The sequence below is a fragment of the Strix uralensis genome, chromosome 12, assembly GCF_047716275.1.
Source record: "Strix uralensis isolate ZFMK-TIS-50842 chromosome 12, bStrUra1, whole genome shotgun sequence".
Taxonomy (NCBI): Eukaryota; Metazoa; Chordata; class Aves; order Strigiformes; family Strigidae; genus Strix; species Strix uralensis.
Window position 1 is genome coordinate 23272776 of NC_133983.1, and position 21026 is coordinate 23293801.

General features: G+C 55.2%; 1 protein-coding gene across 1 annotated transcript in view; it reads left to right on the top strand.

Moving 5' to 3' along the window:
• The window catches only part of ZNF469 (zinc finger protein 469), a 263229-nt gene extending 244843 nt beyond the window's left edge, over nt 1-18386 (top strand). The window contains exon 8 of the mRNA XM_074881997.1: nt 3768-18386. Coding sequence (XP_074738098.1) covers nt 3955-16752 — 12798 coding nt within the window. The 5' untranslated portion in view covers nt 3768-3954 and the 3' untranslated portion in view covers nt 16753-18386. The remainder of the gene's footprint in view (nt 1-3767) is intronic.
• The last annotated feature ends 2640 nt before the right edge of the window (nt 18387-21026 follow it).

Genomic DNA, 21026 nt, shown 5'->3' on the forward strand with positions numbered 1-21026 from the left:
ATTTTCCTCACTGATGCCACCCAGCTGGCATCTTCATTTTTCTTCCTTCCACCCACTCCCACGCCCACCCCTGAGCCACCGTTGCCGAAACCACAGTGCCTCTGGCCACGATACCCACCCAGATAAGAGCAGCCCCATCCAGGGATGGGGGTTTATTCACCTTGCAGGAGCAGCCTGTGAGCTTGCTGGTGCCAAACCCTGACCAGATCCACAGCCCCGGGACCCCCACCCCGACCAGAGCCCCTTCCACCCAGCCCTGCGCATCTCCCAGCCCCATCAGGGCTTTGCTGGACCGGGCAGTGTACACAGAAATAGCAAGAACAGTCCCTGCCTTGCTAATCTCAACAGACGATACAAAGAGCAGATAGGCGAGGGGAAGCATTATCGGGCCTGATTTACAGATGGAGGGCTGAGTCACCGTGATTAACTGACTTACCCAAGGTCGTGCAAGGGAGAGGCCGAGCCGAGCGCTGAACCCGGCTCTCCCCAGTCCCCCAGCGAGGCCACCCCTCTGCTCCCCACCACGGGGAAGGAGTTTTTCCTTCTGCCCAGAGCAATGCTCAGCGGAGCTGGTGCCTTTCCTCAGGCAGTGCCACTGTTTCAGCTCTTTGTGCTTTGCTTCAGCAGCTGGTGGAGTTTTCTTGTTGGGTGTTGGGGGTTTTTTTGTGCTGTTCACGCAACTGTTTTGTTCTCTCGCTGCTGTTTCCACCGGAGCCAGGTTTTACCCTGAGGAGACACTTCATCTCCTGCTGCCCTGCCCGTGGTGGGGACGTGGCGGTCGCCTCGGTCTTCGTGGTGTGGTCCCAGCTGAGATGCAAAGCTCCAGCATGCTGCTGGTGGGATTCACAGCTCTTCTCTCTTGGGATGGAGATGCTGTCAGGGCTGAGGGGGTGACGCGGTCCCCCAGGCCGTGCGTGCTGGGACAGCCCTGCAGGAATAAGTGCTGAGGGGATTGGGAAATGCAAAGGAGCTCAAGGAGCATGGGAAGCCCCTGGGGACCCTCAGCTCTGTCCCTGGGCACAACCAGCTCTCGAGGCGCGAGGAGCTGAGCCACTTGGCTCCGGGTGCCAGCGAGCCAGGGTGGCAAATCACAACCCGACTGGCACGTTGGGGCTCCCGGCAAGATGGGACCTGCCCCGCGGAGTGGCAGGCTGAGTTCTGCCTTGCCAGCCAGGCTCCTGCCATCACTGCTGGGCTTGTCCCTGTGTCCCCAAGGCACAGTGGGGCTGCAGGAGGCCAACCCCACGTTGGCCCCAGTGTGGAGGATGCTCCAGGGATGGGTGAAAGGGCCGAGCACCCAGCAGGGCACACAGCGGCAGGTGGGGATCGCTCTCCCTGTGGCCAGGCAGCCTGGTAATAAATATGTCATGATTTTTTTTAAAGCATAACCTCCCTTTGCTGCCATCCCATCCCTTTCCACTTCCTCTTCCAGGAGCCGAAACATAAAAACCCCAGAAGCAATGCCAGCAGTAACACAAAGAGGAGCCTGGTCCTGGGAGCAGGCTAAGGAACGGGCTGAGAGCCTGTAAAAAAAACAGATTAAATGATCCCTATTTTCATTATATTCTGGGTTTCCCATCCTGCAAGGGGTGAACTATGTTTGGGCTGGACCTGTAAACCCCTCCGGTGAAGGATGCAGGCAGTTGCCTGGGGAAGATGGCTTTAAATCAGCACACCCAGCCCTCCTTATCAAATGCCCCATCAGGAGCAGCACCAGCTGAGCCCCACTGAGACCCCAAATTTCTGCGCCGTGCTGCTCCCAGGGCTGCCGTGTGCTTGCAGATGGACCCCCACGCAGGGAAGGGGGACCCCCACGCCCCAGTGTAAGGACAGGCATCAGGGGTTTGGGGAACAAAGCCCTAATTTACACTTTGCCCTTGTCCCCATGCACCGTCTATCATTTGCGTGGAATAAATTCATGCCCATCTCCTGGCTGGGCTCTGCCAGGAATCCCAGCACGGCACATGGATGCCGTTCATCAGCAGGCCAGTCCTGCGTGCCACCGGCTCTGCTTTCCCCATCTCCCTCACTCTGCCAACACAGGGAGCGGGGCGTTTGTTTCTCCTGGCGCTCAGCACTAATGCACCAGCAAACCCCAGCCCTTGCCATGCAAATCCTGCAGCTTTACGGGTACACAAACGAGCCTTTCCTTCAAAAAAAAAAAAAAAAAAAGGCTCCTTTATGTGGCTGAAAGAGCACGACTGTGATAATGTAGCAAGCGCTGGCCTTGGGTATTTTATCTTGGCAAGGAGCCTTTGCAAATTTAAACAGCAGCAAACAGGCTTCGCAGTTGTGGCTGGAAGCGGCATAAGCGGCGCATTGTTTTGCAAGCAAAACCCCTGCGTGCCAAAGGGCCGCGTGTGAGCTTTGGCCGGCACGCGGGGAACGAGCACGATAGGGTCCGGCCGTATCAACCCGGGATCCATTTCACTTAGTGGGGTGTGAAATTGTGGAGGAATTCGAGCCCAGCAGCTCAAATCAGAAAGGGGGACCCCGGGGAGCCCCCCTGGGCTCTGCCAGCTGCGTTGCCTTCCCCTCCCTGCGAGGGCTCGCAGCGTCTCTGCAGGAGCAGCGGGGATGCAGCCGTGCCCCTGCTCTCTCTCTATATACACACTAATAATTATTAATGCATCTATGCCATCACAGCGTCACGGAGCGCTGAGAGCTCACCCCGGCTGCCGCGCGCACGCAAAGCACCACGTGTGAACTGAGACCCCCAGTAGATGCAGGTCGCTCCCCTTTTCTCAGTGAAATTCTCATTTTCTGCTCCAATCACTGCTGGGCAGGGGTGGCGAGGCTGTGCAGCGTGGGGTGGACCCTGAGTGGGGCTGGGGAGTTGTAAGAATTACACCCAGGAGAAAATTAATAAGCGGAATTTCACGTTTATTTACAGCCAGGTCATCCCCTCCCCAGCTCCCAGCAGTATCATGCCTCTGCCCCCTGCGGCAGACAGTAAAGAGGCATTTCTAGTGAGGGAGGAGAAAGAAACCCTTTCTGTTTGCAATGGGCTTTTTAAAAGAAACTCTTTAAAACAAGGGTTTACTCTTCTTTTTAATATAACCTGTGTCTGGGGCTAAAATCCTGGTGGTACCTTTTAAAAGGCTGCGCTTGACTTGTGCTTCATGTCTAATGCCCTGAGGGTCCCTTATTGTAAAATCAGCTGGTAAATTGAGGATTTAGTTTTAATGTTTTCACATACTTCAGTGTCTAAAATTGCAAGGGCAATTTGCGGGTGGTGTTAAAGTTAAGGCAGAAGCAGCAGAAGTCCAAGTCTTTTCTCCAGGGGTTTCAGAGCAACGGTTTGGTGGAGGGGCAGTGAGGTCGAAGAGATGCACTGGGGAGGGAATCGTGATGGAGCAAAAGCTTTTTGCTGCACAGCCCGACCTCATCATACCTCCAGCCACAGGACCGGGGACACGGGGACACGGGGACACGGGGACAGAGAGCCCTTCCCAGGACGCCTCTCCCAGCCCAGCCTGACAGCCCTTCCCGCTAATCCGTAGGTGGAGCTCTTCTGTCATCTTTTTCTGCTTATGTTGCAAAGAAGTAACCCAGAAATAGCTTCCCCGGGAGGAAAAAAGTGCCTTCCTCAGCAGCTTTTGCCAAAGGTGAAATGCTCTGAGCATCCTTTGAAGAGCCAAAAGCTGGAGGGAGGGTTGCGATTCCCTTTCCTCCATCCCCCTCCCCACTGCAGCGCCAAGAAAAGGGGCCAAAATATTTCTCTTTCCTGGCTGATGGCCGCCCTGTCTCTCTTTTCTCCTCTTCAGGTCTGAAACAATGCAGCAGAGCCCCACCGGTGCTCGGGACCCCGCGCCGCCCCGGCCCCGGGGAGCCGCTGCCCCCCTCACCGCCCCAGTGCCCGTCGGCGGAGGACCATGCCCGTGACGGAGGGACAGCAGCTCGCAGCGGGACGGGAAAACGGGGCTTTCTAGCCTTTCCCCCCTCCTCGGTATCATGACTGGAGAGACCCAGCATGTTTACACCATCGGCGATACTGAGGCCGGCCCCAAAGACCCCGACAAGTCCTTTGGCTTTGAAGGCTGCGGGGAGAAGGATGGGAGGGCGCTGGGTGGGGAGGGCACGTCCCCCTTCCCCAGCCCCAAGGACAAGGAGCCCCACAGCCAGCGGGAAGCCGTGATCCGGCCCCAGCAAGCGGGAAAGATCGACTTCAAATCCCTCCACCGCAAACCCAAGTTCGGCAACGACGGCGCCTGGGGAGAGGTCAAGGGCAGCCCCCAGTCCCCCCCGGGGAAGGGTCGAGCCCGTGAGCGCAGCCGGCGCTCAGGGAAGGGCGAAAGGGGCCACCACCAGCTCTACCGGCTCAGCATCGCGGGCGCCCGGCCGAACCCCACCATCGGCATCGCCTACCCCCAGCAGAAGGTGACCCCCCCGAAGAAGCCGGAGGCGAATCACGGCCCCGTGGCTGGCAGCTACCGCTTCCACGTGCCCAGCATCCCCCAGCGTGAGGCCGAGCTCCGGCAAGAAGACCTCGGCTTCGGCCGCTGCTTCCCCGATGCCGCCGCCGGCCGTACCTCTGCCAACTATACCTCACAGCCCGCTCCCCCCCACGGCCCCAAAGGGCAGCCCCCCGCCACTGGCATCCCCCTCAAGAGCCCTGGCACCAATGGGCAGCTACATTATTTAGAGTTTCAGGCGAACAGGGCCGACTCCTGGCCTTCCCCGGAGAAGAGCTTTACCGGTGCTAGCTACGGGATCTCGGTGCAGAAGCCCAGCTCTTTCCCCGAGGGCAGTAAAGCCGGTGCCCACAGTTTGGGGGCTTTGCCATGCCAGTACCCCTTCCAGCTGCTGCACGACTCGGGGAAGGAGCCGTACCGCAGCGATGCGGGGGGTCAGGAGTACCTGGACGTGGGGCTTGCCGCCGGCCAGCTGGCTCACGGCACCTTCGCCTTCCACTCGTCCTCCAGAGAGTGGCAAGAGGAGGTGCTGAGCGGCGGCTCCTACGAGAGCGTGTCCCCCGAGGGCAGGCTGTACGGCTTGCCCGCCCCACCGCCACCACCGCCGCCGCCGTTCCTGCACCCGCCACCGCCACCGGCCCCACACCACAGCCAGCTGCCGTGCTGCAAGGGTAGGAGCGAGCATCCCGCCGACCCCAATGGTGCTCTCTCGTCGTCTGGTGCTATCGACCAAAACCCAAGCACTTTCCAAGAAAACCAAGCTGTTTTTCCGTCTAGTTTACACTCGCCTAGTATGCCAAAGCCAGTCGGTAAGAGGCAAGCCTCAGCGAAAGACAGTGTCCCCAGCCCACGGCTGCTGGTCCAGAGCAGCCCTCTGAGAAGGAACATGCCACCAAACTCTCTCTCCCAAGTGCACTTTCCGAGCAAAGCCTATTGCAGTTCCCCCGCGGGCAGCGCCAGCGCAGGATCCGTGCCTTTCGAGACAAGCATTCCCACTACGGCACCTACCCACCCCAGGCTTGTGCAAGCTTGGGAAGGTGCCACTAAGGCGTTTTCTCCCATGGACCAGAATTCAGCACCTTATTCAAACCCTGTTGGAAACCAGTTCTCATTCGAGTGCCAGTCTGGCCCCGAGCAGAGGCAGCACAGGCAGAAAAATGCCAGGATGCCTTGGCAGCAAATACACCTCACTTCTGCAATGCCCGGTCAAAACAGGCTAGAGCTGTCAAGACAGATCACCAGCCAGAAGCTCCCCTTCCCCCTGGGCACGTCAGAGTGGCAGGGGAATGCAAAAGCCCAGAAAGGGCCTCCCGTAAGTAACTCTCCGGGGTATCACAACAAAAAGCTCTTGTCAGGAGAGAGCCTCGGGGTCCAGAGGGGAGACCCCAACTCAACGGGTGCTTTCTCTTTTGAAAATGGGAAGGAGCCAGGCTCTCCTGCCTGCGACTCAAGAAGCAAAGCCCTCTTCTACAGCATGAGTCAAGCGGGTCCTCCTCCTCCCTCAAGGAGCTCGTCGGGCCCAGCGCTGGTCCTGCCGCCATCAGCCTTGGTGGCTGCCTCACCTTGCGAGTCCCCATTGCCGTCCCCTGTCCCCAACCCCACCTGTGGCAGCACCTGCTCGTCACTCTCCCCCATGTCCAGCAGCCCACTCAACCCCGGCTTCGAAGACAGCCAGATGTCCGGGGCGCTGACCCCCTCACCCTTCTTCCAGCACCCCTGCCATCCCAAGGACAGCAACAAAACCTTCCACTCTTCTGACATCCTCAGCTCCAGCTCGCTTCATTACCACCCATCAGACTCCATCAAGTCCTTCCACTTCCCTCCCGATGCCCTGAAAGACGACAACCTCCTGAAATGTGCCCCGGCAAGCCCGTTCCACAAACCTGGTGTGGAGGTGGCCAAAGGATGCTCAGATGGGCTGGATGGGGAGCAGCCTCCACCGCCATACTCCTCTCATCATTTGCTGGCCAGCTCGCTCAGCAGCGCCAGCCTGGACCAGCTGGACGTGCTCCTGACCTGCAAGCAGTGCGACCAGAACTACAGCAACCTCTCCTCCTTCCTGCAGCACCGCCAGTTCTGTGCCTCCCATCCCACTCCCCAGGGCGAGGGCAAGGATGCTCCCCGGGCAGCCGAGGGGCGGAAAGCGCTCCCCCCCCCAGAACCCCCCAAGCCCTCCAGCCTCGGGCTCTCTCTGGACCCCCAGGCGCATTTCTTGACGTTAAACAAGAGCGATGACTTCTTGCTGGATGGGGAAAGCAAAAGCGAGGGCAAGGAAGATGCTCTGAAGGGTGGCCTCTTCAACGGCCTTGCCACCAGCTCCCTGCCGCTCACCGCCTCCGACCTGGACATCGACGACGCCAAGCTGGACAGCCTGATCACCGAAGCCCTCAACGGCCTGGGGTACCAGTCAGATAACCCGGAGATCGACAGCAGCTTCATAGACGTGTTTGCCGATGAGGAGCTGACAGGCATGAAGGCAGCCAGCGGTGGGATGTCCCACAAGGCAAAGGAAGCCCTGGCCTCGGACAGCAAATCAAAGCAGGCAGCAGCAGAGGAGAAGGCAGTGGGCCAGCCCAAGACCAGTTATTTTTACGAGGATGGCCACCTGAGTGGGGAGCAGGTGAAGAGAGGGGCAGGAAAGCAGCACCTTCACAAGGGGAGGGCGGCGCGGAGGTTGGCAGCCCAGGAGCCAGATCCCAGGACAGCAGGAGCAGAGAGGACGGCCAGGCTGCGGGCGGGCAGGAAGAACAGTGTCCCACCAGCCACCACCTCCTCCAAGTCCACCTCCAGCCAAAAGCATCCCAGGAAGCTCAGCCAGGAGCCTCCAATGAAGAGTGAGGTGGGACCGGGCGTTGTCACCAAGAGCTCCAAGCCTCCCCGGTTCTCCATGAAGGAGATGAAGAAGCGGAAGCCCCGAAGCGGAACGTGGAGCAAGGAGCTCATTCACAAGATCGTGCAGCAGAAGAACAAGCTCCACAAACTGCAGGTGAAAAGCAGCAAGCAGGCACAGTTCCCCCAGGTCACCGAGAGGCTGATGCCAGCCGCCAAGGAGGGCAGGTTTCGGGAGTACGACTATGTCTCCGACTCAGATGATGATGGGGCAGAGTGCAGCAAGCTCCGGGGCAGGAAGAAGCGTGGCACGGGATTCATTGGGAGGACCAAATACAGCTTTAGCAAGAAACGCCCAGAAAGAAGTGAGAAAGTCAAAGAGAAAGACCCAGCCTGGAGCTACAGCCGGAAAAGGGACAGTCAGAAAAGGGAGGCACAGGAGCCTGGGAGGGTCCCAAGCCAGGAGGATGCCAAGAAGGAGGGTTGTGCCACCAGAGTCCGAAGACGGAGCAGCCAGTCGTCTACCAGCAGCAACCATAGTGGTAGTGTGCCCAGTGAGACAGGCACCAGCCCACCCCACGCTGATGGGAACGGCTCGGGCAGGGAAAAGGGAGGCATGCAGAGGAGGAAGCGCTCGGGCAGCCCAGCACGTGCGCCAAGGACTCCGCTCAGCCTTCCCGAGGACAGGAGCCCAAAGAAGAGCCAGAAGAGCAAAGAGGACTTTCCCAGGGGGAGCAGGCAGTTTGGCTCAGCCAAACCTTTGTTAGCAGGCTCCAGGACAGGTCCAAGTACTGAACCAGATGTTGCTGCGACGGACTCTGCGAAGGAGGAGCCGTTACCACAGCCCCAGGAGAGGCAGCTGCCCAGCACGGGCACCTCGGGCAGCAGCCCCCTCGGGCTCTCCTGTAAGGAGGGGGCAGAAGAGCCCAAAGGAGCAGCAAAGCACATGGGTGAGGCAGGAGAACCCACCCTGGAGCCTCAGGACTCACCCGAGCTGACCATGGTCAACCAGAGGCATCAGTTTGCCCCTTTCACGAGCGATGGGCTGAAGTACCATGCAGAAGAGCTAATTGCTCCATCCCATGGCAGTAACGAAGCTAGTCCTGGCAACGTGAGTGCTGCCTACTCGGAAACAGGCATCAAATACTTGAAGGCACACGGGCTCTGTGACGGTCGGAAGGACTATCCTGTGCCAGTTGCCCCATATGGGGGGGATGCAGTGGGGATGATGCTTACTGCCAAGGCGCCCGATCCATACGTCAGCACCGACAACACGTTTTTCGACCCCAAAGGCCTTCCCGGTCACTACGATGACAGCCTCTTCTCAAAGCCCCCAGCCTTGGGCTCCTCACACATGGACGACATGTACTTATGCCGGGATGACATCAACGCCAGCTCCTTTGAGCAGAAACACACCAGCATCTCCCCTTACACCGCAGAAACACCACAAGGCAAGGTCTCCTCCCCTCTCAGCTTCGATTCCTCTTCAATATTTGGAGAGCTTCCCGTCACCGAGTTTGATCCGCCGCTGTACGAGAGCGTTTCTGCAAGCAAGGATGGTTATGTGACGACGTTCACCTGTCCTGGCAATCCCCCCAGCAAGTCGCTGCCCTTCGAGCAACCATATCCACCGTTCATGCCAGAGAAAGACTGGTCCCTCATGGAGGAGGTGACTCCAATGCTTCCAGAAGACATGACTCAGTTCCACAGCCTTTCAGTGGAGAAGCCACTAGCCAAAAAATTCCCCGAGGAAGGCCCTGTCCCCACCAGTCAACTCTCCCTGCCGCTGCCAGACAGGATAACAGATTATAATGTGACTTTTATGAACAACATATCAGATGATGAGCTGGAGATCAAGCGATTAGTCACAGAGCTGGAAAGTCAACTGCAAACCGGCAAGCTGGATAATGAGGCACCTGTCACCCTTCAGAAGCCCGAGCAACACATCGCTGCCCATCTGCGAGGACAGGCGGCTGAGCAGTTCCCACCGCTGCCGGTCGAGCAAGAGACGGGCCATGAGGAAGGACTATTTTTGGCAGATGAGCTGGGCAGTTCAAGCCTCTGCGCTGGGGAGAGGCTGGGAGGTGAGAAGCCAGCCATCGCAAGTGCCCGTGGGGACTACGAGAGACCCAGGGAGCCCTGGCCCTGCTCAGTGGAGCTGGGCTCGCTGGAGGCAGGGATTCACACACCAGCTGCGCTTGCCGTGGACCATTTCTCCTCCAAAGACAGCAGCGAGCAGCTCCAGGGAGCTGCAGCTGCCGAGGAAAGTGACCCTGGAAAGACGGAAAATGTGTCTTCCTCCAAAAGTCTACTGGGTTCATGCACGCCAGAGCAAACAGAGGCTCCCACCTACACAGACCCTGTGACAAAAAGCCCTCCTGTTGTCACTGACTCTGTGTTCTCCAAGACCCTGGAGGCAGCTGAAGCACCCAAAGATCCCCTGCCAAGCCAGTGTGGTGCCGAGAGCTTCCCTGTGCCAGGGAAAGCAGCTGAAAGATTCACTGATGCTGCAGAGCTGGAGAAGTTTGATGCGCATCTTCCAAACTGTAAACCTGAATTTGGCTTTCAGCAAGGTCCCACCCCAGCCTTGGATCTGACCTTTTCGCCTCACATCAAAGAAGTCCCAGATACAGAAGAAAGACCCTTAAGCAAGCCCGAGTCACCCAAAATGGCAAAAAGTGCCATGGACTTCAAAGGGGATGGTGATGGGTCCGTCTTGGTGGAAGAAACGGAGGAGAGGAAGAGCTCCACCACCTACCCACCCCCCGGACCCGGCGACAAATCCAGCAAGCAAAAAGTGCTGCTGTTCGATATGCTGAGTCTGCCCAAGGAGAGCGACTGTGGCTCCCGACAGCCGTTGGCATCCCAGGAGACAGCGGCCAACCCTCTGCAGCAGCTCCAGCTCTTCGTTGCCCGAACAGTGAAGAGCAACGAGGAGGAGCTGTTGATGCCATGCTTCCCCATGCTGCTTGCTCCCAGCCACCCCCCTGCCACCACCCGCATCCAGCCGGAGCAGAAAGAGGAGAATGGCGATGCCTTGGAAGGGGAAAATCGGACATACTGCCCTGCCCAAGGGGAGGGGAACGTCCCCACCGGAGGCAACACGGAGAATATTGCTGCCCCAGCAAAAGAGGCTGTGCTTTTCTCTGGTGGATGTGAGCAGCTGGAGTCATTCACTACAATGGGCTCTTACCATGCAAAACAATCCACGTTTGTGAAGCCGGAGCTGCAAAATAATGTAACGGAGCTGCAGCACTTAGCAAATGAACACGTGGAGCCGAATGACATTAATATCCGTGCAGATGGTGTTTCCCGAGAGCATAATGACCTCTCACCACTCAAAAACACAGTGGTGACCCCACTGCCAGGGCAAGGAAAGAAAGCTGATCAGCTCGTGGAAGAGCAGGAGCAAGATAAAAACAAAGCGACCTTGGCATTTAAAAAACATGAGCAATCCCATTTAAGCCGTAAGTTGCTTGAGAAAGAAACTCTGGGCAGTGCAGCAGCAGAGAGACTAGAAAGGAATCAGCTGGGGCAGGGGGCACAGCCCCTGCGCAGTGCTTCCACGAGTCCCACCAGCCCCCCCGGTCCCTCTGAGGAGGATCTCCACCAGGATCACCGCTTGGTGCCGGAGGCGAAAGCCAGCACAGTCAGCGCAAAGGTTCCCAGAGAAGGAAATGGCAAGAAGAAGTCTCTCAATGGCTGCCATTACACAGGAGAATCTCCAGCCAGCCTGCCCTTGCCAACTGATTTTTCTCACCCCAAATGCTTGCAAAGCGGTGGGGCCGAGGGGAGAGAGGTCCCCAGCTTCAGCACTCAGCTCTCGGATGAGAAGAAATACAGCACGTCCCTGCTTAACGCAGCAAGTTCATTCACCATGAAGAGGTGTCCTCCCGAGGCCAACAGCCATCCCGTCCATCACCCCACTGTGAGCCTGGTAGAGCAAGGGACGTGGAAAAGGGCACCCACCTTTCCTCTCTCGCTGCATCACTGCGGGGCTGTGCCGATGGAAGCAGTCGAGGATGATCCCCATCACCTCCCTGACGGCGTTTTGGGTAACTACGGACCAACTGAAAGAGAAGGGACGGCGAGACCCTGCGCTCTGCTGCACGCCGATGGTCTGGTGGGCTCTGCCTTGGAGATGGATGGTCCTCAGAAAGCGCACGGGAAGGACTGCCCTCTTCCCTGCTCGCCACCTTTCAACCAGAAGGGTGTTGGGAAAGAGGTACCCAAAAGTGACAATACTGTGCTGTCAAGCTCTCATTTTAAAGAAAACCAAGTATGCACCATCACAGATACGATCATTAACTCCACTCCTCCAGAAACCCAAGATTACCCAACCCAGCCCACAACAGACCTTCTGCTGATCAGAGAAAGAGAAGTAAACCTGAATCAAGAGAACAAGCCTGAAAGCTGCTCTGATGATGGAAATAAGCATCAAAGTGAACCAGAGGCTTTGTCCAATGGTTTTGTTGTTCAGCAGGTGCCAGCTGCTGTCAGCAGAGGTCTTACAAGGATTGGAGATCTTGGTCCTGCTGAATTAAATGGCCATGAGTTTTCAGAGGCGGCAGAGGTGAGACTTGGTCTTTCCAAAACCACAGAGAGTGGAGGAAAAGGTTTAAAAGGGGAGAAGCCCAAAAGCCATGGGGCTGGAGAAGCTGGGGGTTGTGTCTTAAACAGTATGGGCCAAGGAGAGGGCAACACGCCTAACGGGACTCCAAACCCTTCCCAAAATGAACTTCACAAAGAAAAGAAGCCAAACGGGCTCCCGGTGACCTGCGACATTTGTTCGGCCACTTTCCGGTCCAAGCCTGGCCTGACCAGGCACAAAGCTGTCAAGCACCAGGTGAAGAACAGTGGTGTACCACAGCCCAGCAAGACTCCCAGGTCCACTTTAATTCCTGCAGACAGGACATCAAAAGCAGCCCAAAAGGTGCCCAGGAGGAGCCTGAAGACTTCGGTCAAAGACAAAACCTGCAGCTCACAGATGCCGACCACCGACGTTGAACACGTCCCCCAGAAAATATGCCCAGATCTGGAGAAAGAGCCCAGTGCGAAGATGCAAGAAGTGGTCAGCAGAGTGCTCAGCGACCTCAGCGTGATCTCCTTCGAGATGTCCCAGGAGCTGCACCGCACACGTGTTCTGCAGAGGGAGATGAAGGCAAAGGCACCGCGCTCGGAGACAAGGGGAGCAGGTGAGGCGGCGGCTGGGAAGCTGGACTCGGGACGGCAAGCCAGGAAGGGAGAAAAAGGCAGAAGGAGCCAAAGCAAAGATCCTGAAGAGGTGAACGGCAATTCTGAAAAGAAGCTAAACAGGAAAGTGAGACGAAGGAAAGCAAAGGTATTTCCCAGCAGAAATGAGCCCGATGGTCCGTGTGAGCTGGAGAAGAGCGCAGGTCCTCCCCGTGCTGTCCTCAGCTCCAGTTTGCCCAGGATGATGGAGGGCTTGCATGAGCCAGGTGGTTGCATTTCGGCAGAGGAGCAAAATAGGTCCAACTCAACCCAGCATTGTCAAAAAGCTAAACAGTCCCCTTGTGAGGCTGAGCTTGCAGAGGACCTGGGCGACAGGATGGTGTCTTCAATGGAGATGGTCAACAAGGAGTCAGTAACTGGCACAGTCTGCTGTCCCGGGGAGGTGGAAGATCCAAATGGAGTGGAAGACACGCAGACTTGCAAAAAATGGGTTAGCGGCTTTGTGAAGCAAGTGGAGAAGGGATTGGGCAAGGTAGGCAAAGAGCAACATGGTGGTGCTGATGGCACAGAGGAGAGGGATGCTGAGACAGGAGACAGTCTTGCGGCAGGCAGCGGCGCCGGGAAGTGGAGCAGTGCCCCACAAGGTCCCACGGCTCCTGCCGAAGAGGGTCTGACACCGGAGGCGTGTGATTCGGAAACCTCCCAAAAGATTCCTGGGCAAGATGCTCTGCAGACCACGCCAGGGACCAGCCCTCCTCCTGCAGAGCCAAAGCGGTGGGCGAAGGCAGACGTGCCCCCGGGCAGAGAGCATTGCATGGAGAGCACAGCCGTCTCGGACATCCAGAGCTTGTTTGATGACGACTCCACATTCTCCCAACTGTTCCCCCGGGATGACCAGTTTGTCCGGAGAAAGTGTACACGGGTGTATGGAAAGCGCAGCAAGAAACCCAAGCCCATCACAGAGGTGAACCTCCAGCCAGCGGGTGCCATCGACCTCTTCACGATCCGATTAGCTTCTGACCTCAGCGAAACCAACTCTTTCTGTGTCACCAGGGAGGACCCTTGCGAATACGAAACCATCTCTGTTGACGACGCCTTAATGCTAAACATGTGTCACGGCAGCAAGGTGAAGAGCAGAGATGCTGTTCCCAGAGGATCTAAGAGTGTTGCGCCAAGGTTGGACCACGAGAAGACCAATCAAGGGAAGGAGGACATTGACCTGGAAGACAACATGCTAACTTTCTTGTGCCAAAACAGCCAAGTGGACAACATCCCCAGCTTGAACATCTGGGGGAGTCTGGAGAAGGAGGGGGAAAGCCTCTCTGCTGAGGACATGTTTGAGCCTCTGATGGACCTTGAGGATGAGCACTCGCTCAGAGAAGTGAGCTCTGAGCCCCCCGACCTGGCAGAGGAGCCCTACGATGGCAAGGCTAATGAAGATTCAGACTCTCCTGAATTTCACACCATCGATATCGAGATGCTGAACGCAAAGCTGAAAATGAGAGACATGTGCTTCTTTGGCCCTTGCGAAGATCTTCCTGGCCATGGGGAGGACAACGCTGTGAGTTTCAAGCCAAAGCCGGGCCAGCACAGCAAGCAAAGAAGTAAGCTAGAAGATGGGAAACCGGGGAAAAACCGCAGTGAGATAACCGTCAAGACTAAAGACAAGCAGTACAAATGCAAAGTCTGCTTCCAGTGGTTCCTGACGTTAGGGGAGCTGGATTTCCACAAGCTCTCCCATAATCCTTCCCCCCCACCTACCTGCTATATGTGTGTCCAGCGCAAATTCAGCTCCCGGGAGCAGCTGAGGGACCATCTGAAGGAGAAGCATGCCAAAAATAAAGCTGGTTTGTGGGCTTGCGGGATGTGCCTGAAGGAGATCTCCGACGTCTGGATGTACAATGAGCATCTCCGGGAACACGCCACCCAGTTCGCTCGCAAGGGGCAAGCGCAGAAGTCCGTGATGGGCCTGCCAGCCTGCTTCGGTGAGGACAACGCCGCTGTCACCCACTTCCTCAACACCATCATGTATCGGAAGCCCAGCAGGTCCTCCCGGCACGCCGACCCCAGCAGCAAGCATGTGGTTAGCAGAGAGAGCAAGAGCCCCAAGGAGCTGGCCCTTGAGCAGGAGGCCAAGGCGATGAAAGACCCTGTGGAAAGCAATGTCAAGGTGAAGCCACCTGCACCCAGCTCCTCTAAAGCATCCGCCAGTCCATCTCCAGAGCACATGGCAAAAAGCGAAGGCACCCCAAAATCTGTCCCCATGCACCCAGACTGCAAGGATCCTTCCAGGGACTGTCATCACTGTGGCAAACAGTTTCCCAAACCCTTCAAGCTCCAGCGGCACTTAGTCGTGCACAGTTTACAGAAGATTTACTTGTGCCACAAGTGTCCGATGTTCTACCAGGAGACCAAAGAGCTTCGAAACCACCTCAGCCAGGAGCACGGCATAGTGGAGGAGCAGGAGATCAAGCACACCACCCTGTATGCCTGCGAGCTCTGCGCAGACGTCATGCACGTTATCAAGAAGTCCTTCATCTGCAGCATGTGCAACTACACCTTCTCCAAGAAAGAGCAGTATGACCGGCACATGGAGAAGCACCTGGCAGGAAGCAACAAGACTTTCAAATTCAGAGGGGTCATGAGGCCTGGCGTTGCCTCCAGGGAGGGCAGGGAGAGGGTGAAAGAGGACGGCTCTCTCCGGGAGGGCATGCCGCCGAGCAAGAAGAGGAAGGTTGCTCACCACGGCAGCTCACTCCCGCACACCTCACCGGTCCACCTGGACCACGCTAGTGACCTTCAGCTGGTAGAGGCTGCAAGCCCCAGCCTGCAGGCTCCCACTGACCCCTTCCCTGCAGCACCTGGCGACCCGGGAGCACCCCAACCCTCCGTGAAGACAGAAGACCTGGTGGGTGACTTCTCCGACCTCCTGGCAGAGATGGAGAAATCCCAGTTTGACACCCTGCCTCCACCACCCTGCCTCTCCCCGTCTTTGCCGCAGGCTGCGGCGAGCAGCCCAGAGCTCAGCCATATTGCTGCCCTGTCCATCGAGGAGCTGGAGAAAGGAGCATTTGATGGGAAACCACTTCCTTTCTTGGACTCGCCCGAGTTTACCATTGACCTTGCTGGGTTGGCTTGTAACCAGGCCACAGACCAAAAACTCTCTCCTCCACACCTGACTGAGAAACGTGGCTATGCCGATACCCATAAAAGAACAAGTGTGGGCAACAAAGACGAATATATAGCGGGTGTCCTGGAAAACCCCAGTGCAGCCACCAACACTGTGGATGGGATCCCATTTCTCCAGCTTGGCAAGAAAGTATCAGAGCTTCCCTCCCCACAGGCAGAGTCTCCACCAACCAAGGAGACCCACAGGTGGGGCAACCCCAGTGCTAGTGACACCTCTTCCTGGGAAGGTGCATCTAAGGCCATGTCTCCAGAAGCTGCCCACCACGCCCTGCCCCTGAAGGACAAGACAGCATCACCCACGCTGAACAGGGCTACCAAAGATTTGGTCCTGCAGAAGAAGACCATGGGTAGCCAGTCCAGCAGTGAGGCTGCTCTTGGCACAGGCAGTCCCGGCAGCAGCACCGAGGAGGGTCAGCAGCCCATCTCAGGGAGGGAGAAAGCCGTGCCTGAGGCTAAGGACAGTAGCGCTAACGCCAAGGACCAAGGTGGCAACCCAAGCAAATCCACTGGCCACCAACCCAGAGGTGAGGCAGCCAGCAACGCCGTGAGACACGGCCACATGGAGCCAAGCAAACCTGCCAGCAAGCTTCACCCCAAGAGGAGGAAAGAGCACAAGTCCTTGAGCCACCGGAGCAGCTCCGGCTCCCGAGAGAACATGGAGGGAGATGGGAAAAAGAAAAAAGCCCGGACCCCGTGCCCGGGGAGGAGCGAGAGCGCCGGCGAGCTCAAACGCACTGGCTGGAGCAACGCCGAAGCTTCTGCCCTCTCCCCCGGGAGGAGGGAGACGCACTGCAACAAACTGGTACCCAAGCCCAAAACGGGCACCCAACTGAAGAAGATGGTCCTGGACACGTACAACCAGAAGAAGGGGGAGCTCCGTCATGCCAATGGGGATGTGAAACGCAGGAAGGCCATTCTGGGGAAGAGCCTCAACCAAGTGTTGGCCAAGGGGCCAACACCGTCCCCGCGCAGCTCCTTGCACAGCCCACGAGCCTCCCGGGGTGCCAAGCCAGCCGGCTCGGCCAGCTACCGCACCGCAGAGTCCCAGAACAACCTGCTAAGCCAACTCTTTGGGCAAAAATTAACTAGCTTTAAAATTCCTTTAAGAAGAGATACTTCAGAGTAATTTATGGAAGTGACTTATGGTGATCCTCAGCTGCTTTCATGGGGTTTGCAAGGGAAAAATTATCAAAGCATTAAATTCGTTTGTGTAGCATGATTTCTCTGTCTAGCTTAAATGAACTTGCACTGCAGCCTCTGTGAAATAGTTTGCTTTGTGTCTACTAATCTACTTTAATTCACCTGATTTATCATGCAAATGCTAGAACTTTGATGTTGCTGATGATTTTCATGAACTGAAATTGTAATCGCTTTGGGCAGACTGAATCGTCGAGAGCAATTGCTTTATTGCAGAAGTGCTGAGGTTATAAGGATACTTGCAAATCTCAGACCCTTTTGAGTCTGTGTCTGTGTTATCTTTGTACAAAGTACTTGAAGAGATGAACTTCATTCCGTAGACGTCTTATTCATAAGGTGCAGTACACTGTAGAAAGCAAATTTTTTTTTTTTGAAGATTTTGCACAAATAATCCCGTACAATTCATTTAATTGGGAGCTGGCCTAAGAGATGATACAATTAAAAAAAAAAAAATTAAATTAAGAATGGAGTGTCCTATATTTTGACAGCCATCCCTATGAATTTGTTTCTACATCGTCAAGAGAATCACGAACCGGCTCTGGGGCTGCCGGGGCTGTCGGGGCCCTTCAGAGGATGCTGCCACTCTTTGACCACTGTAGACGATGTAACCGGAGGAGAGCCGCCACCGCGAGCAAACTGCACCTTGACACGTGTGACAAACTCTGATTTTTTGGGTTGTTGGTTTTTTTGTGTGTGTGTGTGTGTGCGCGCGCATGTGTGTTTTCTTTTTTGTTTATGGGAAGGTTTTTTTGCGCAACGACAAAACTGTGCCAATTTACCGCACCGAACCAGTACTGTCCGAGTGCCCTCAACGGTATCACTTCTAAACTATCTTACTGTATTGAGTTAGTGGCTATATAGGTATCCGCTTTTTACTATGCAGTTACTGGTGCTATTCTTCTTTTGTAATGTGAATACAGACTTCCTTGATTGAAAAATAAAAGGGAACCATTAGGAAGTAGCCGTTACCTGTAAAAGAAAACAAAGCAGGAAAAAAATTTTTAAAAATCCAACTTTAGGGGAAAAAAAATCCTGTATGCTGGTACTCCGTAGTGTTGAAAAGGTTACGTCATGTTAAACGAGCACGTTATACAACCGAACTTTTGAATCCGGAAAGAAATCTCAGGTGCAAACGAGGACATGGAAGATAATTAAAAATACTATTGAAATACTCCCAAGTCAAGGAGGTGAAGTAATGCACTGATGTGATATGAACAGTCAGAGTACTTTGCGTCTGTCCTGCAATTATTATTTTTTGTTTTGTTTTAGATTTAAAAGAAAAAAAAAGAGGCTTTATTCTGTTAATATGTATCTTTACAATTCTTTGTATTGTATAAAAATATTGTAGGTAATTTACCTTGGGTGCAATGTGTTCTGTCAAAAGTTTTTATTTTGATATTTTGTCAGAGAAGCAGAGAGAGAGCAGGAAACGCCGTTTTATGATGTTGTATGTGTGCTTTTAAAGTGCCTCTTTAATATTGTTAAATAAAGTATGAGATGAAAATATGGGGTGGTACTGTAAAATCATACATGATTAATCTTTTCAAATATATTCCAATATTTTCACAGAAATGCCCTGTCTGCGTGATGTTTGTGGGATGATCGTCCCTGGTTGTGTTCCCTACCCTGCAGTCCCCATGGTCCCCTCCTCCCCCACACATCTCTAACCGAACAATGACATTTCTAATTGGCATTTGGATACTCAGTACACTTTCACGGTGTCTTCTGTAAAGTGGCTGCGGGAAGGGGTTGGTGCTGCTGCCATCACTTTGCAATCATTTGCAAAGCAGCTGAGCTTCTCAACGGTGGAGATGCTTGTGCATCTCCTCTTCCCCGCTGTGTCTTCCCTGGGCCCTACTCATGGCATGAGTGTCTTGTCCCTGGGGGGAAAAAAACCCAACGTGATGGAGATGGTCCAGTTTGATCATCACCAGTTGGTGATGGCCCAGTTTGGTCATCACCAACTGGTGATGGTGATGGTCCAGTTTGGTCATCATCAGTTGATTTTTGTGATGGTCCAGTTTGGTCATCATCAATTGATGATGGTGATGTCCCAGTTTGGTCATCACCAACTGGTGATGGTGATGGTGATGCTGATGGTGATGCTGATGGTGATGATGGTGATAGTGATGGTGATGGTGATGGTGACGACCCAGTTTGGTCATCACCAATTTGTGATGCCATGGTGAAGGTGATGGTGATGGTGATGGTGATGGCCCAGTTTGGTCCTCACCAGTTGGTGATGACCCAGTTTGGTCATCATTAATTGATGATGGTGAGATGGTCCAGTTTGGTCATCACCAATTTGTGATGTCATGGTGATGGTGATGGTGATGGTGATGGTGACGGCCCAGTTTGGTTATCACCAATTTGTCCTCAAGCTGACCTCTGCCAGCACAGTGCTGAGGTCTGAAGGTAAGAGGCTGACACAAAGCCGGGCATATTATATTCTTTAATTACTGTTGCAATCATAACATTTAAACGCTGTCAATGAGAGATAGCTCCTAACCGCAGGCTAGAATCCTTGCCACTTGGGGCTTGTAACTAAAACTGCAGGATTAATTTGATTAATTGATAGAATTATTTTCCAAACTACTCTTTTGTTTATGGAGGCTTAAAATGCTTGCCGCCTGCACCCTCCTGGTGTGTTGCAGAGTGGAGATAAAGTGGCTGAAAATAATTAGTATGGCTTAATTTAGGGAAAAAAATAACCTCAAAAGAATTTTGCAGAAAATTTAAGGCAGCACATTTTACTTTGTTTTGGCAGGAAATATTATGGAGCTGGAAATGGGACTTTTATGTTTTCCCTCCACTATATTTCACCAGGGCTGCAAACCTACGGGGCAGAGGAGTATTTCATGCCTGGTTGATGCCGTAGCTCTCCCGCACCTCCACATTCATAACCCGGGCACCTGGAAATGAAGTCCCCTGGGAGCCACAGGTTTGCTGCAGGGGATGGGACCCATCCATGGGGCCCTGGGCAGGGTGCGGGGACACCATCCGAGAGCAGCACCCACCTTTTTTGCAGACAGGCCGTGAGCGATGCTCGCCTGGGGTACTGCTCCCTCCCCAACGCTGCTCCCCGGGGAGACGCCAGCATCAACCCCACAGATTGAAGGCTGAAATATTTATTTGTTCCTTTTTCCCCTCTAAGTGAGAGCAGGTTTTTTTTTCCCCCATCCATCAGCTCCCGAAAGCCCCCGGGTTTGCAGAGTCCGGCATTATCCAGCAGCGCTTGTCACTTGGAAGATTGCAGGCCCCCATCAATGTAATTCCAGCCAGGAGGGCAAAGCCGGGTGGCTCCTCCCGGCTGCAGACTAACTCGCTGCTCGGCGGGTGCCAGCAACACGGGGGGGGTACCCGTGAGTCCCAGCACGTCTGGGGGTCCCGGGGCTGCGTCCCACTGGGATACACGGCTGGTCTCCACCATCCTCGGCCCCAATCCCAACCCGTCATGGATAGGGATGACCCTGCAGCCAGCACCGGGGGGGCTGCAGGGTGGCTGGGTCTGAACGGAGGGTGCCTGGCATTCACCACGTCCCTTAGGGGATTTCTCAGCTTCTTGCCACCACCCTAAATTTTCCTCAAGCTGCTGTTTGCTCTTCAAGCCCCCCCAAATCCAGCCAGCCTTCCTTCTCAGCCACACACCCAAGTTTCCAAGCTGGAGATGCTTTAAGCCTCTCCATAAAGCCTGGAGGATAACGGGATCCACCATGGTTGTCACGCTGCTAGCAGAGGCTAAAGATTTTTTTTTTTTTCTTGCTCTTGAGTCAAATCTGGCCGTTCCTTGCGCAGCAGGAATTTAAACCCCAGCTCCCACGTCCCCCTAGTCGTATGTGTGCAATGGGGACCACACGCACCCGCGAGCTCCTGCATCCCTGATGCTGAAATGCCTTCAGGTGGGACTGGGTGGCTGTGGGGTGTAGGGACGGCAGTTTTGGGGAGCCAGGGAGATGACACAGGAGCGATACACCCACCCAGAGGCTGCCATCCCACCAGCAGCAATGCCCCTCGAGCTGTAGCCCAGTTTCACTGTCTGACCCTCGGGGATGGTGGATCAGTCCTTTTGTGCGTTTGGGCATTGTCCCTATAGCAGGAGATCAATAGTGGGGGAAAAAATAAGCACCGAGAAACCCCAGCCTTGAATTTGGGGTGTGGGAGCTGCTCATCCGCACATTCCCACCAGGCTTCAGGAGCATCCAG